The sequence below is a fragment of the Colletotrichum siamense genome (genome assembly GCF_013390195.1).
Source record: "Colletotrichum siamense strain Cg363 chromosome Unknown KSG_Cg363_contig04, whole genome shotgun sequence".
Taxonomy (NCBI): Eukaryota; Fungi; Ascomycota; class Sordariomycetes; order Glomerellales; family Glomerellaceae; genus Colletotrichum; species Colletotrichum siamense.
In genome coordinates, this window is record NW_023501017.1 from 2,178,284 (window position 1) to 2,190,456 (window position 12,173).

Here is a 12,173-nt window from a genome sequence, read left to right on the forward strand (position 1 = left end):
CGTGTCTACATCCACTAGCTCCACTCATCGACTATCATCTCACGCTGACAAACCTTGCATGAGGTCATTCGCCTGATGCTGTCCTCGCCCCTGTATCACAATGATGGAGAGTCATGTTTATTCTCAGATATCTAGCTGCCTTTATAATTTGGCTTCTCAATTAAGCTTTTCGGCGGTGTTTCATAACATTCCTGCATTGCGAAGTCATAACTCTGGCTCTCACTACATTGTTTTTCTGAATTTCATTAGAACCGCAGAACCTGAACCTTATAAAAGCTGGACTAGGGCAGCAACACCAAAATATCCCTCTATGCTACGCTAGACCTATGCGAAGGCGAATATAGCGAAGACGAGTATAAAGCCACGCAAGCCGCGGTGTCTTACAACCACACGACCAGAATGTTCCATCTTGAAACGTTTCTAAGCTTCCACCGCAACTCTGCGCTAGTCCCTGGCAAATTCCTCTTAGAAGGAAGGACACAACCACTAATTTCTGGCATGACGTGTTCTTTCTTAGTACCTATCTTCCGGTGGTCCTGATCGCCGGTATCCAATATTTATCCTACGTATAAACGCTATTGTTCGGTGTCGTTAGATTTCGAGAGAATCTTGCGAGAGCTCAGCCTTGCGCCATGAACCTCGCGACGTCCATTGATTTCCCAAGGGTTCTATGAGTCGTAGATGCAGCTGTCAGAAGGATGAGTAGGACGATTGTTTGTTTGTCTCAATAACTTGTGCTGAGTACATTTGCAATATAATTGAAATAAGGGGAACACGTAAACCAAGCGAATAAAGTGTCTGATCAGTAGTCTTTGGATCATGGATCACCCCCTCGGTGCTCTGCAGCCAAGTATGAAAGATATTTAGGATGAAAGCATGCGCCAATTGAATGCCACCTCTCGATCAGTCAATCACTTATCACGAACCGGTGGGAAATTTGATCGCAAGCATACTGTAGAAGTGTTCCCTGAGCTTAAGTCAAACAAAGTAGAAATTGTGGCTAGCTATGGTGACAAGATCCCTTACCTCCGACACAGTCAATGAGTCTTATCTTCCAGCTCTAATAACTTTTCTGCGTCAAAACCCGTAGCCTGGGAAAAGTAATAGCCTCTCTGGTTGGTGACAAGTCTCAGCGGCTCGGCTTCCCCACCCCGTTCAACAGTGAAGTCACTGTTGAAATGGGTGTGCCCAAACGCCCATATTTTCACTTTCCCACTATTGAAGCATGCTTCACCTGACAAATCTGTCGCAAATCCCGGCGTTATGGGACTGGATGCATGCCTCGGGTCGAGGGAACGACTATCTCTCGTGGGGCTCCAGTGTGTGAAGATCATAACCCTCGCATCCGACTGCTCGAGCTCACCGACTTGTTCGTTGAGCCAGGCCAGGTCCTGCTCGTGTGCCTTGTTATGCGCGTCGATATCCCAATCTTGAATCTGGAAAAAGTCGTTGAGTCCCATAGACACATTGTCGCGACTTTCAGGAGGGACGTGAGAAAAAAGGCTGCATCCCAGAATGACGATGTCTGTGTCAGGGACTCGGAAGACCGTTCGGTTCAACAAGACGAATTGTCCCAAGGACGGGTCGTTGTTCACGTCTTCTTGGAATGCGTGAAGAATGTCGAGGGTCTTGGGCCAGTCAGATCCGTACGCCTCGTGGTTTCCGGGGACGAAGAGGACAATGCGGAATTGGCGAAGCTGTTGGGTGAAGAAGGCGAGACAGTCGTCCTTGTGAGCGGCAACATTGCCAATGTCTCCTAGCAAGGCCAAGACAGGAGCCTTGGGAACAATCTCGAAGATGTCGTAGGCTTTTGGCGACTCCAAGTGTAGGTCGGAGATGATTTGCATAGTCATGTTGGCGGTGGAACTTGGCGATGGAGAAGTTGAGAAATGTGAGTGCTGCCTAACGAGAAGAAGTGTGGTTGTGCATGCCAACACATAGTGTCAAAATTCCGTTATACTCAATGTAAACACTGTGCCAATAGTCTTCGGTTCATGGTTGTTGGAACTACCGAATAACCTGCTGCCTAGAAATAAATTGCCTTAATTTCGCGATGACCTATTATCTGTACGCTTTTCTAACTACTATGAAATATCTTTATGTGCGTGAAGAGCATAACACGTCTAGACCGACCTCGGATATCTTGCCGACCATCATTTGTTGAAAGTCGTCCATAGGTGCCGTGCCCTCCATGAAATGATCAAAGTCAAGGGTGAGTTTTACTTCAAGTCGGTGCAAATCCAAGAAGACGCCGAATTTCAGTTTCAAGCCAATTCAATTCTCTGCAGTGGGTGGATCCTCGAATTCACATACTCTCCATCCATGATGCCATGAACATACGCCTCGCCAACCACCAAAAACCCACCATCGGTAGCAGGACGAAGAATAAAAGGCACATCTGCACCAAGTATAACCCACACGGAGTCTCCGTCCATCAATTCCAAAGGACAAAGTCCAATATACCCTTTCATACATCTAAAAGGCCGTCTTCTGCGTAGTTTGACGCTCGCAATATTGGCGTACTTCACGCCTTGGCATATCATGCCGCTCCTAAGAGCTTGGTACGCTTGAAAGGTCTTTTCACCCGCTCTCTCCGTTTCCCAGTTATACGCATATGCCCTATCTGCAATCGGGGTTCTCCACAGAGCCTCTTGCACGTCCGCCGGAGTAGTGTATACCTCATTTGCCTCTCCTAACAAAACTTCGAGGCCTTCGATCCACGATGCGAGAGAAGCTATACGCGCCGAATCGTCTGCGAGATTGTCCGCTTCAACAAATGGTAACCCCACCTGTCCGACGTCGTCCACATGCACGGCGTCTAGGGATATCTGCTTGTCTGAGATGAAGCATCCCGATAAACTCTGCGAACAGTCTGCCGAAGCAGAGTACGCACTTCGTAGGTTCCCTCCCCGAACAACAAATTCGGAGGTGATGCTCAAAGGCTGCGGTATGTATTGTGATGACCAGTCTGGCGCCCAAGAAGGAGCCCGTTGTACGTTCGCAGCTGCTGTTCGGTTTTCCTGACATGTACCCGCAAACGAAAGTAGTCTCGGGCCGTAGAAGCTCAAGCAAGCTGTAGCAACTTCAACTTGCACCGTGTTCCAGTCTTTGCTGTAATCTGCAACAATCGACGGGCTCTTTTCTGGGTCAATAAGTCCCAGAAGCGCAAAGACATAATCTCGTGGGTCCGAGGCTTGAAGCTGTTGCTGAGGGGTGGTTGCCATTCTGGACAACAACGAAAACAACGTAAAGAACGACGAGTTTGACCTCGTAAAAGCGACTGGAGTCACTCTGTCCAGAGCCGTCGTGAGAAACAGCGCCAACGCAGAACTGTCTTGCCGCCCGACACCGGTGCCGACGATGTTGAGATAGTCTCGTAGGCCGCACAGGAGCCAAAAGCCCCAAAAGAACCTGCCCCAAACAATATCTGCATCGCCGCAGCAAACAAATGTATCGGACGACAACACACGCTCCTGAATGACCCAGACTCGCCGAAACCAGGGTCTGCCGAAAAGCGAACTTATTGCCGCTAGTTTTGTCGAACCGCCTCGAGAGAGGTCGGTCAGAATTCCGTCGAGCATTTTCTGGATTCTGATCACTCGGCGAGTGGATGGGGTGTCGGAAAATGGAAAATTGGTCCAGCTGGGGACGTGGTCGTGGAGCCTTACTCCTCTCCTCCCCAGCGTGTGCAGCGTCTCGATAGCAAGGTCGCTATGCTCGTCGGCCGGTCCCAGCCATATCATGGTTCTTGTCGCCGTGCTGAAGATGGCGCCCATCTGGGCGACTTGCTGCGTCCTCTCAGACTCGTTCTGCTGGTCGATGCAGATAGCGTCGACCCATAGTGTCGGTCCTGGTTCTTCCTCGTTCCCAAAGCTGCTCGCCACATGCCTCAGCGCCGACTCCAAATTCTCAGTGACTTCAACGTTTCGTCCGTCTAGGATGATGGCGCGAGTGGCTGTTGGGTCTCCCCAAGCATAAGAGAGTGCTATGTAGTTAGGATTAGTGTACAGACTGGCGTGCTTCAAGCGACAGCGGACCGGCGAGTGTGTATCGATTTTATGGAGAGGATCAACCTCAATGAGGCGGATCTCTTTCTCTAGTGGGCTCAGGGGCCGGTACGGAAATTTGCCAGCGGTCTGACTGTGAGCATAACCAGTCATTGCTCTCTGTTGAATTGTAATCTGCGGTAGTATTATCAACCACACGTGTGAAAGAGAGGGGCTAATTCTGAATGATAATAATCCGATAGGCCAAGTTGTGCGTCAAATCACGGGACCAACAGGCCTGTCTAGAAAGTTGGCATGCCGAAACCTCCACAATCACCTCTCAAGACCTCAACCAACAACACGAGACAGTGCACCGAAGCCAACCACGCCCGTCACGGCGATGAAGATGCACAACATGAAAATCGCATGTTCTAAGCCAACTTAGCAACAGGCGCAGGTTTGTCACCCTCCGTGAAAGTCTCCCCCAGCCAAGCCAGCACATCCTGACCAAACACAGCCGGCGTCTCAAGCAACGCCCAATGCCCACCCTCCCTCGTCACAACCTTCAAACGAGGCAAAAGCCCAGCCTCGATACTCGGCTGGAGACCCGTAGGCCTGCATACGGCATCCTGCTCGCCGCCCCAGTACAATACCGGCACTTTCACCGCCACGGCATCCTCGGCGATCAACTTGTCCGCTTCATTCTGCACCTTGGAGACCATGGACTTGTACCAGCACTGCGGCGCCTCGAATCCGGGCTCCTTGCCGAGGCGCTCCATGAAGTCCGCCTTGTGCTCGGCCGTGGCGTACGGGAGCGTGGGCTGCGTCTTGCCCTCCGTCACCCACCTGCGCATGCCGCCGGGGCTGGTGAAGGTGTCACGCCAAGAGGCCGGGTCGCCGAACGCCGCGCTGTACACGGCCTCGAGGTTGCGGTTCATCAGCCCGGGCCCGTCGTCCGCGGCGAAGAGGTGCCAGTACTCAAAGAGGCCCGCGCCGAATACCTGGCGGGTGATGTTGTTTACCGTGTCGAGGTCGAAGTCGCCCGTCGGGGGCATGTATGTGACGTTCACCATGACCAGCGCCGAGACCCGGGCGGGGTAGAAGTTGTAGAAGCGCTGGGCGAGGGCGCTGCCCCAGTCGTGGCCCAGAGAGATGACCTGGTCGAGGTTTTCGGCGTCGAGGATCTCGACGATGTCGGCCGTCATATGCTGCCAGCCGTACGCCTTCGGGTCGATGGGCTTGGATGAACCGCCATAGCCGAGGCAGTCGAGGGCGAGCACGCCGTAGCCGTGCGGGAGGAGATGATCGTTGATCAGGCCTGCCCAGAGTTTGGCTGAGTCTGGCCAGCCGTGGAAGAGAGCGAGGGTGGGCTTGGACTTCTGTGGAGGGGATGTGTAGTAGGTGTAGGTGAATCCCCGTGAGACCTGGAGGGTCTTTTGGGTGAGCTGTGACAGGTCCATGGCGGCTGATCTGGTCTAATTCTTAGTACCTTTCCGTAGCAGAGATCTATAGTTGCGGAAGGAGACGTGGCGAACTACATATACAGCGAAAGGGACTTTCCGAGCTACAGAAGTCCCGTGCAAATAGCCGTCACGCCAAACCTCAAGTAAGTAACCTTGTCGTCTCGGTCAACAGTTGCATATGACCCGAGAGACGCGAGCAAAGCTTTGTAAGATACGATTGAACCCCAGGTTCTGTCGGATTACTAATATTCATTCGGGGCCAAATAGTAAACAGCATCAATCAAGTCCGGGTTCTTCGGGGATCATGAAACTGCGACACGGCATTACTCAACTTCCTACCCGTTGTCTCGTGCGGGGTTGAAGAGGACAGATTCTTATAGCTGATATCAATTGGCCAAAAACAATGGGTACGTCGGCGAAAATCAGAGGGGAATATTGAAAACGAAGCAGGCCCTGGTCGAGTGCTGAGTCGATAGGAAGACGAGAGCCAAGCATTGAGCATAGAGGTGCATCATCGTGTTCCATCAGCCTGCTTCCCGCAGCTTGGCTGCAGCTAGTGAGGGGTGAGTTCCGACAAGAACCCATCAGAATGATAAGGTTTTGCGAAAATTGTTGATCAGGTAGGTAGTTGGACTTCCAACTGCCCTCGCGGGTTAGTTGTTGCGGGAGAGAATGCTGATGTCGGAACTAACCCACCAGGCCACCGCCAACACCACCGAGGAATCCGTTGCCCATTATTCAGGCGAAGGAACTACCAACTTACCAAAAGAAAGACACATGGCGCCTCAAACAAGAGTTGTGAAAACTGAAAGGTATTTCGACGAAGTGTTTTGTGATTGCATTATTTCATACGTGGCCCTAGTTAATGCGTTGTCTAGCCCTCTTCTCATACCCTTCAAACATGCAGACCCTGAACCTCCTTGCAAAGAATCTCTACTGGGCGGAAAGTGCTTCTGAAGGGCGTGCGACCAATGGTCAAGGTTTTGAACATGACTGTCTCCTCCTCTGAGTACGCCTTGCCATCAGCGTTAGCCGCCTCCTGCATCAACTGGGCCACGCTCTTGACCTCCTGAAACTCGCCCTTGATACCACTCTTCTCTTCGCCCCAGAGCTCGAAGAAGGGATAACCGTGCTGAGCATAGGTTTTGGCGTCGACAGGTGTGTTCGGAGCCGGCTGGCCGGTGAGCGCAGCGAACGACTCAATGTCCAGGATTGTGAGGTTCATCATCACCGAGGCCTCGATATCCCACACATCTGCAGGGTATGGATCGGCTTCGATTGATTGTGTGATCAGGCCTCCGGCTGCGAGACCCATTTCCTTGACGTTCAACGTCGGCGCGGGTGCGCTTTCAAGCGCCCTTGAATGTAACTTCGTCATTCCAAGCGGAGAAGCTGAACAGGACATCAAGGTCATAGGTCCCTGGCTTCCAAGACCGCCTTTCCTGCACCTCCCGAATCCTCCGCCTCGGTGAACTGGCTGGGCGTGAGTAACACTCAGAGTGAAGGATTGAGGCGGGAAATAGACATCGCCGAGCTTGACCTCATTGCCAAAGTCCATTCCGATCTCTCGGTGTCGCCTCGCCGCGTTGGTGTGCTTGGAGAGAGACTGGTCCTGGACGGCAATGTCAAATTCGTCCCGGATGCGTTCCTTGACATCTTCCCAAGTGCTCTCAGGGGTGAGACCCTTCTCGGCCAGGTTGAAGGTGCGAGTGATGACCTTCTGCTCCTTATTCTCATAGCGGACATCGAATTCGGTGGGAAGATGCTTTTTGATGGGGATGATCTCGATCTGAATACCGCCAACCTTCTCCTCGCCAGTGACCTGGGCCTCGACAGAGAAGCCGTTGCCCTTGGGCTCCGCAACAAACTGCCGAATCTTGCCATCTTTGGAGGCAATTCCGTCGAGCCAATGCTGCTCAGGGACGACCATGTAGTCCTGGATTGACTTGCCACTGCTGAGCATCTTCTGTCTCTTTTCCTTGGTCTTCTCGTTCTCCGTCATGGGGAAGCCGGAAACAGCGTTGACGCCGCCAACGTACATCTTGATGGCGAAGGGGGCAGCGGCAGTGAAGCTAATCCACATGGCTTCACGTTGGTACATGGGGAAAAAGATGCCGCCCTTCTCGAGGATGTCTTTGGGCATGCCGGGGTAGTCGCGAATCTTGAAAAGCGGGAAGTGACCAAGGCCGGGAGGGAGGGAGTTGGTGTCTCTATTGTCGGGTACGCGAATAGTGCGGTTTAGGTGAATGTCGAGGGCATGCTCTTTTCCACCATGGCGAACGGAAATTCCAGTAGCAGGCTCATTTGGAGTTTGGCGGTTGAGGCTGACGGACAGTTTTCTGCTGGGGTCAAAATCGGCGGTGTTTGCGCGGATCTCTGGCATCAGCTCGATGGCGTCGCCTGCATTATCGTGGGTGGTAGTGACCATTTTGACTGTTGGTTTGGCTATCAACCGGATATTACGGGGAGGACGTGATGGTATTCGTAGTGTTGAGGTTGACGTTGTTGTTGTTGTGGTGGTGATGATGGTGTGTGATGTCCCCTTCGTATTGGATGGGAGAGAGCAGTCTTGTGTTCTTATACCTCATGAATGAATATGACAGGGAGAATGCCACCTTCCTCATCTGATGGCCCTTTCCCAAACATGAGTCAATCGGATCGCAATCTGCAAGCCATAAAGGCATGTAGTTGCCGTTGTTGCGAGCAAGCCTCATGGTGGCGTTGATTGGGAAAGGGACAAAGGATAAATGTCATTGGTTGCTTCCAGGCGAAGACTGGTTGCCTCCAGAAATCCACGCATTTGATTGGCCAGATGTGGCTGGCACTGCCCGATCTCAGGGCCTGTGCTGCAGGCACGGGCCGCAAATTACACTGGCGGCTCGAGTTTTGCGCAACGGCGTATTACTGCTCGTCGAAACTCGCTGCCAAACAACTTCATCGTCACTTCCTTCTGCTGTACGTCCCAGGCACCGGAAATTAGACAGGCAATGTATTCAAGGAAACTTGTCTTTTTCTTTTGGAGCCGCCTGATAGACTGCATTCAACTTTCGAAAGCTTGGACACTGCTTGCCTGCTAGGCACTGCCTTTGTACGCAGCCAATGACAAAAACCATTGACGCAGTCTCGCCTCGGTGATGGCAAACGATGATGGCAGTCCAAGGCACCTATCCCTCTTGCCTACTTTTCCATCCTTGGAAACACGCAAGAAAGCAGCGGCTCTTGGGAAACCATATCGTCCTTGCATCTTGTGATGCAAACACTAGACACCCAGACTGTACCCCGTTTTGAAGATCCAGCACCAACAGCAACCAAAGGCACCAACCATCCTGTCATGTCTGCAGTCAATTTAGCAGCTCAACCGCCAGCACTTCCTGCATCAGGAAATGGGCGGCCGCGCAATAAAGTTTCCTGTCAAGGGACTCTCCGCAGAGGCCCTGCCCCCTGCAGACCACCGTTTGAAGCCCCCTTATCCATCCCATCCATCCGCTGGCCAAGATCAGATCATCACCTCAGGTCGCTGCGGCCGCCCTGCCCCTGTGCCACCCAAACGCCGGACTGCTTGCTGCTTCGGTCGTCCCCCCTCGGATCCATGTCCTCGGTACTGCTAGCTTGCAACACCAAGTCCTGATTGGCAGCTCACAAGAACGAACACCGCGAGAAATGACAGAAGCCAAACGGCGCGAATGCCGCCCATCAGACCACCAAGAAATCCCCAACAACTCGCTGCGGGACCCTAGACGTTAGTGGGGGGTTCGCTCTGCAATTCCCATAGGGCGCATCGCTTTGCCGACCGAAACCAAACCCCGTTGTCGCGAACTGGCGGATCACCGAAGAAACGACAAGTGACAGAAAATTTATCTTGGATTCGCTACTCCTGCGCTTTCTGCTTCTTGTCGGCATGCTGCTCGGCGCTGCCCTCCTCGGCAGCCCGCTTGGCCGGCGTGATCTCGTCGCCCTTTGCCTTGGCCGCTCCGTCGTCGCCGTCATCGTCGTCCGCGTCGTCCGCCCGCGCTCCGTCGTCACTCTCAAACTCGTCCATCATCTCCGTGTCGTCGCCCTCAAACAGCTCCCGCCAGCTGCCATCCCGCACCTTCTTGTCGTTCCCGTGAAGCCCGACCTGGTACGCCTGCTTCATCGCTCGGAGGCATATCGTCCTCCGTTCGTTGAAGTCGAACATGGGCTTCGGGTACACTCCCTCTTCCGTCTTCTCCCCACGCCCCGTCACCCGCACGCCGGCCTTCTTCTGGTCCGGCAGCGGCGCCTTCCACGGTTCGTAAATGTACTTGGCGTCTAGCTTCTTGAGCTCCGGCACCCAACGCCGCACGAAATCTCCGTGCTTGTCCCACTTCTGGCCAAACGACACCGGGCTGTAGCACCGGACGTACTGCGAGAAGAAAGCCGTGCAGCTCAGCCACTGCCAGTTGCCTGCGTTGGCGGCCGGCTCGTGGTCGATAAGCCACTCTTCAAAGACCTCGCAGCCGCGCTCCCAGTCGATGTAGCACCCCCCTCGAGTGAGGAAACAGGCCACGGAGTGACGGCCCAGGTGGTGAATCCATCCCTCCTCTCGCATTTGGCGCATCAGGGCGTCGATCCACGGGAACCCCGTCAGTCCATACTTCCACCTCCTGAACCACTCGTCGGCCTGCTTGGAATCGACGTGGTACTCGCCAGTGATGAGCCCCGTCTTGGAGTCGACCTTGGACGGCAAGTGCCACGGGATGAATCGACAATAGGGATTGTTCGCCGTCTGGGTGAATTTATATCCCAACGCGGCGTGCGCCGCAAAGTACATGTCGCGGAACAGCAGCTGGCCCAGCAGGTTCTCCGGTATCTTCGCAGCTCCCTTATATTTATCAATCACCTCCTTCGCTCTCCAGTAGAACTCCCGCACAGACAGCGCCCCAAAGTGCAGGAACGGCGACAGCAGCGTCGTCGACTGCGGCTCAAACGCCGCCGGGCTCGTCTTGGGCTTCTCAAACGTGGCAGTGTACTTCTTGTCCTTCAAGATCTCCTCGAGCATCTTTAGCGCCTTTGTCTCTCCGCCGCGGTGCGGCGTCGTCGCAGACGGGAAGCCAAGCTCCTCCATCGTCTCGATCGCAAAGTCACCGTCCGGCCCAGAGATCTTTTTATACGCAGAATCCCCCTCCGTGCGCTGCTCCTTGTTAAAGTCCGGCTTCGTCTTGGGCGGCGTCGGCTCAAAGTCCACCGGCATCTCGCCGGGGTCCGGGAGCGCCTCCGGTGCCGGAATCGGTTTCGCGATGGGCCCGACCTTGGCGCCCGCCGCCTGCAGCTGCGCCATGGACATGGTCGGCTTGCCGCCGTGCTTCTCCACGACGGCGTCGCTGTCCCACAGCGTCCGCCCGCTCTTCACAATCACCGTGACTCCGGCCTTCTCGGCCGCCTTGATGACCACCTCGTCCCGCTCGCGCCCGTACGCGTCCGTGTCCTTCTCGAAGACCAGGTGCGTCACCTCCCACGCCTTGAACAGCTTGGGGAACAGCGTCTGCGGGCCCTCGCGCAGCACGAACAGCTTCGACTTGGGGTTGAGCTTGGTGATGCTCTCCGACAAGTCATTTTGACAATCTAGCCTGCCGGTTTGGTCAATAAAACACTCCTGTAAATTGGGTTCCTGGGTCTGACAAACAGGAACTGCCACCGGTTCAGACCCCCTCGGGCGCGGTACACGTAGTGCGGGTCCCAGGTGAAGATGGGCCACAGCACGGCCGGGTCCAGGGAGAGGGCGGCCGCGAGGGCGGGTGAGTCGTGCAGCCGGAGGTCGGTCCGGAACCAGTAGATGACGCGCGGGCGGGAGGGCATCGTATGTTTGGGAGGGGGGGCCGCGGTGTGAGCGAATGACCCTGAGATTTCGGTGAATTGTGTAACATCAACAAAACCGAGCAATTGGTGTCCCCAATTGACATTTGCATTTCCGAGTCACGGGCAAGGGAGCACATATTGTGAAGCTATGACCAACGACGCGAGAGAGCTACAGGGGAAGAAAAGTCAATGATGTCAATGACTCTCAGCCACGCGATTTCTCTCTCTCGAAAAGAGGGGGGGCGTTTTCTTATTCAGATGAGAGGAGCCCATTTACTTTTTTTTTTGAACATTCCTCGGTCGCACCCGCTAACTACCTTACCCCCGGGGGATACGTATCGCACCAAGTGGTGTAGTGAGTGCTGGGCCACAAGGCGCACCGGGCTTGCGGGAACGTTGATGTTTAGAATTTTTAAAACGAGATAACTTGGGTCCGTCCTGGAGATTTCGCCATCTCCCGAAACTTTAGCGGCCATGTCGCGAACGGTTGTCCCATCCTCCCCCCGCGATTCGGTCAGGGTGTGGCTGGCAGACGCAAAGATCCATGAACCCTGATTCAGACGGTCTCTCGGGTAATGGGGACATAGAGAGGGGGGGAAGTTTCTGCGGGCTGCAGATCCAGGGAGATTGAACAGGTCCGCGGGTCCCAGATAGAATGCGGTCCTTCTTCAGAAATGCGCCTGATCATCATCCATTCTCGCGCAGGCGCGCGTGGTCATACGCATTGGATGCCTCCGTAGAGCCAAGCCGATCGCAAAGCCGAGTCCGGTGTGTGCTGTCTCGGCCCGTGTCGCCATCACACGTAGAGCGGTCGAGCCGAGGAATGCGAGAGATGTTGCAACGATGGCCCCGGTGGCCGGATACAGATCGTCGACGCCAACGTGGTGGCGATGGGCCGATGTCTAAG

General features: G+C 54.3%; 5 protein-coding genes across 5 annotated transcripts; all 5 read right to left on the reverse strand.

Moving 5' to 3' along the window:
* Positions 1 to 1,261: 1,261 nt before the first annotated feature.
* On the reverse strand, positions 1,262 to 1,853 carry CGCS363_v006522 (Uncharacterized protein; the record flags this gene model as incomplete). Its single annotated transcript, XM_036638371.1, has 2 exons — positions 1,262 to 1,269; positions 1,364 to 1,853. 2 exons carry the CDS (start codon positions 1,851 to 1,853, stop codon positions 1,262 to 1,264), a joined length of 498 nt encoding a protein of 165 aa, XP_036495766.1.
* A 411-nt stretch (positions 1,854 to 2,264) lies between these two features.
* On the reverse strand, positions 2,265 to 4,160 carry CGCS363_v006523 (Heterokaryon incompatibility protein 6, OR allele; the record flags this gene model as incomplete). The annotated part of the gene is made up of 1 exon (XM_036638372.1): positions 2,265 to 4,160. The coding sequence occupies one exon, from the start codon at positions 4,158 to 4,160 to the stop codon at positions 2,265 to 2,267; it is 1,896 nt and encodes a 631-aa protein (XP_036495765.1).
* Positions 4,161 to 4,417: 257 nt separating this feature from the next.
* Positions 4,418 to 5,446, reverse strand: Ephx2-2-0 (Bifunctional epoxide hydrolase 2; the record flags this gene model as incomplete). Its single annotated transcript, XM_036638373.1, has 1 exon — positions 4,418 to 5,446. One exon carries the CDS (start codon positions 5,444 to 5,446, stop codon positions 4,418 to 4,420), a length of 1,029 nt encoding a protein of 342 aa, XP_036495772.1.
* Positions 5,447 to 6,344: 898 nt separating this feature from the next.
* On the reverse strand, positions 6,345 to 7,877 carry CGCS363_v006525 (uncharacterized protein; the record flags this gene model as incomplete). Its single annotated transcript, XM_036638374.1, has 1 exon — positions 6,345 to 7,877. One exon carries the CDS (start codon positions 7,875 to 7,877, stop codon positions 6,345 to 6,347), a length of 1,533 nt encoding a protein of 510 aa, XP_036495771.1.
* A 1,440-nt stretch (positions 7,878 to 9,317) lies between these two features.
* Positions 9,318 to 11,266, reverse strand: CRY2 (Cryptochrome-2; the record flags this gene model as incomplete). Its single annotated transcript, XM_036638375.1, has 2 exons — positions 9,318 to 11,037; positions 11,094 to 11,266. The coding sequence occupies 2 exons, from the start codon at positions 11,264 to 11,266 to the stop codon at positions 9,318 to 9,320; spliced, it is 1,893 nt and encodes a 630-aa protein (XP_036495770.1).
* Positions 11,267 to 12,173: the final 907 nt, after the last annotated feature.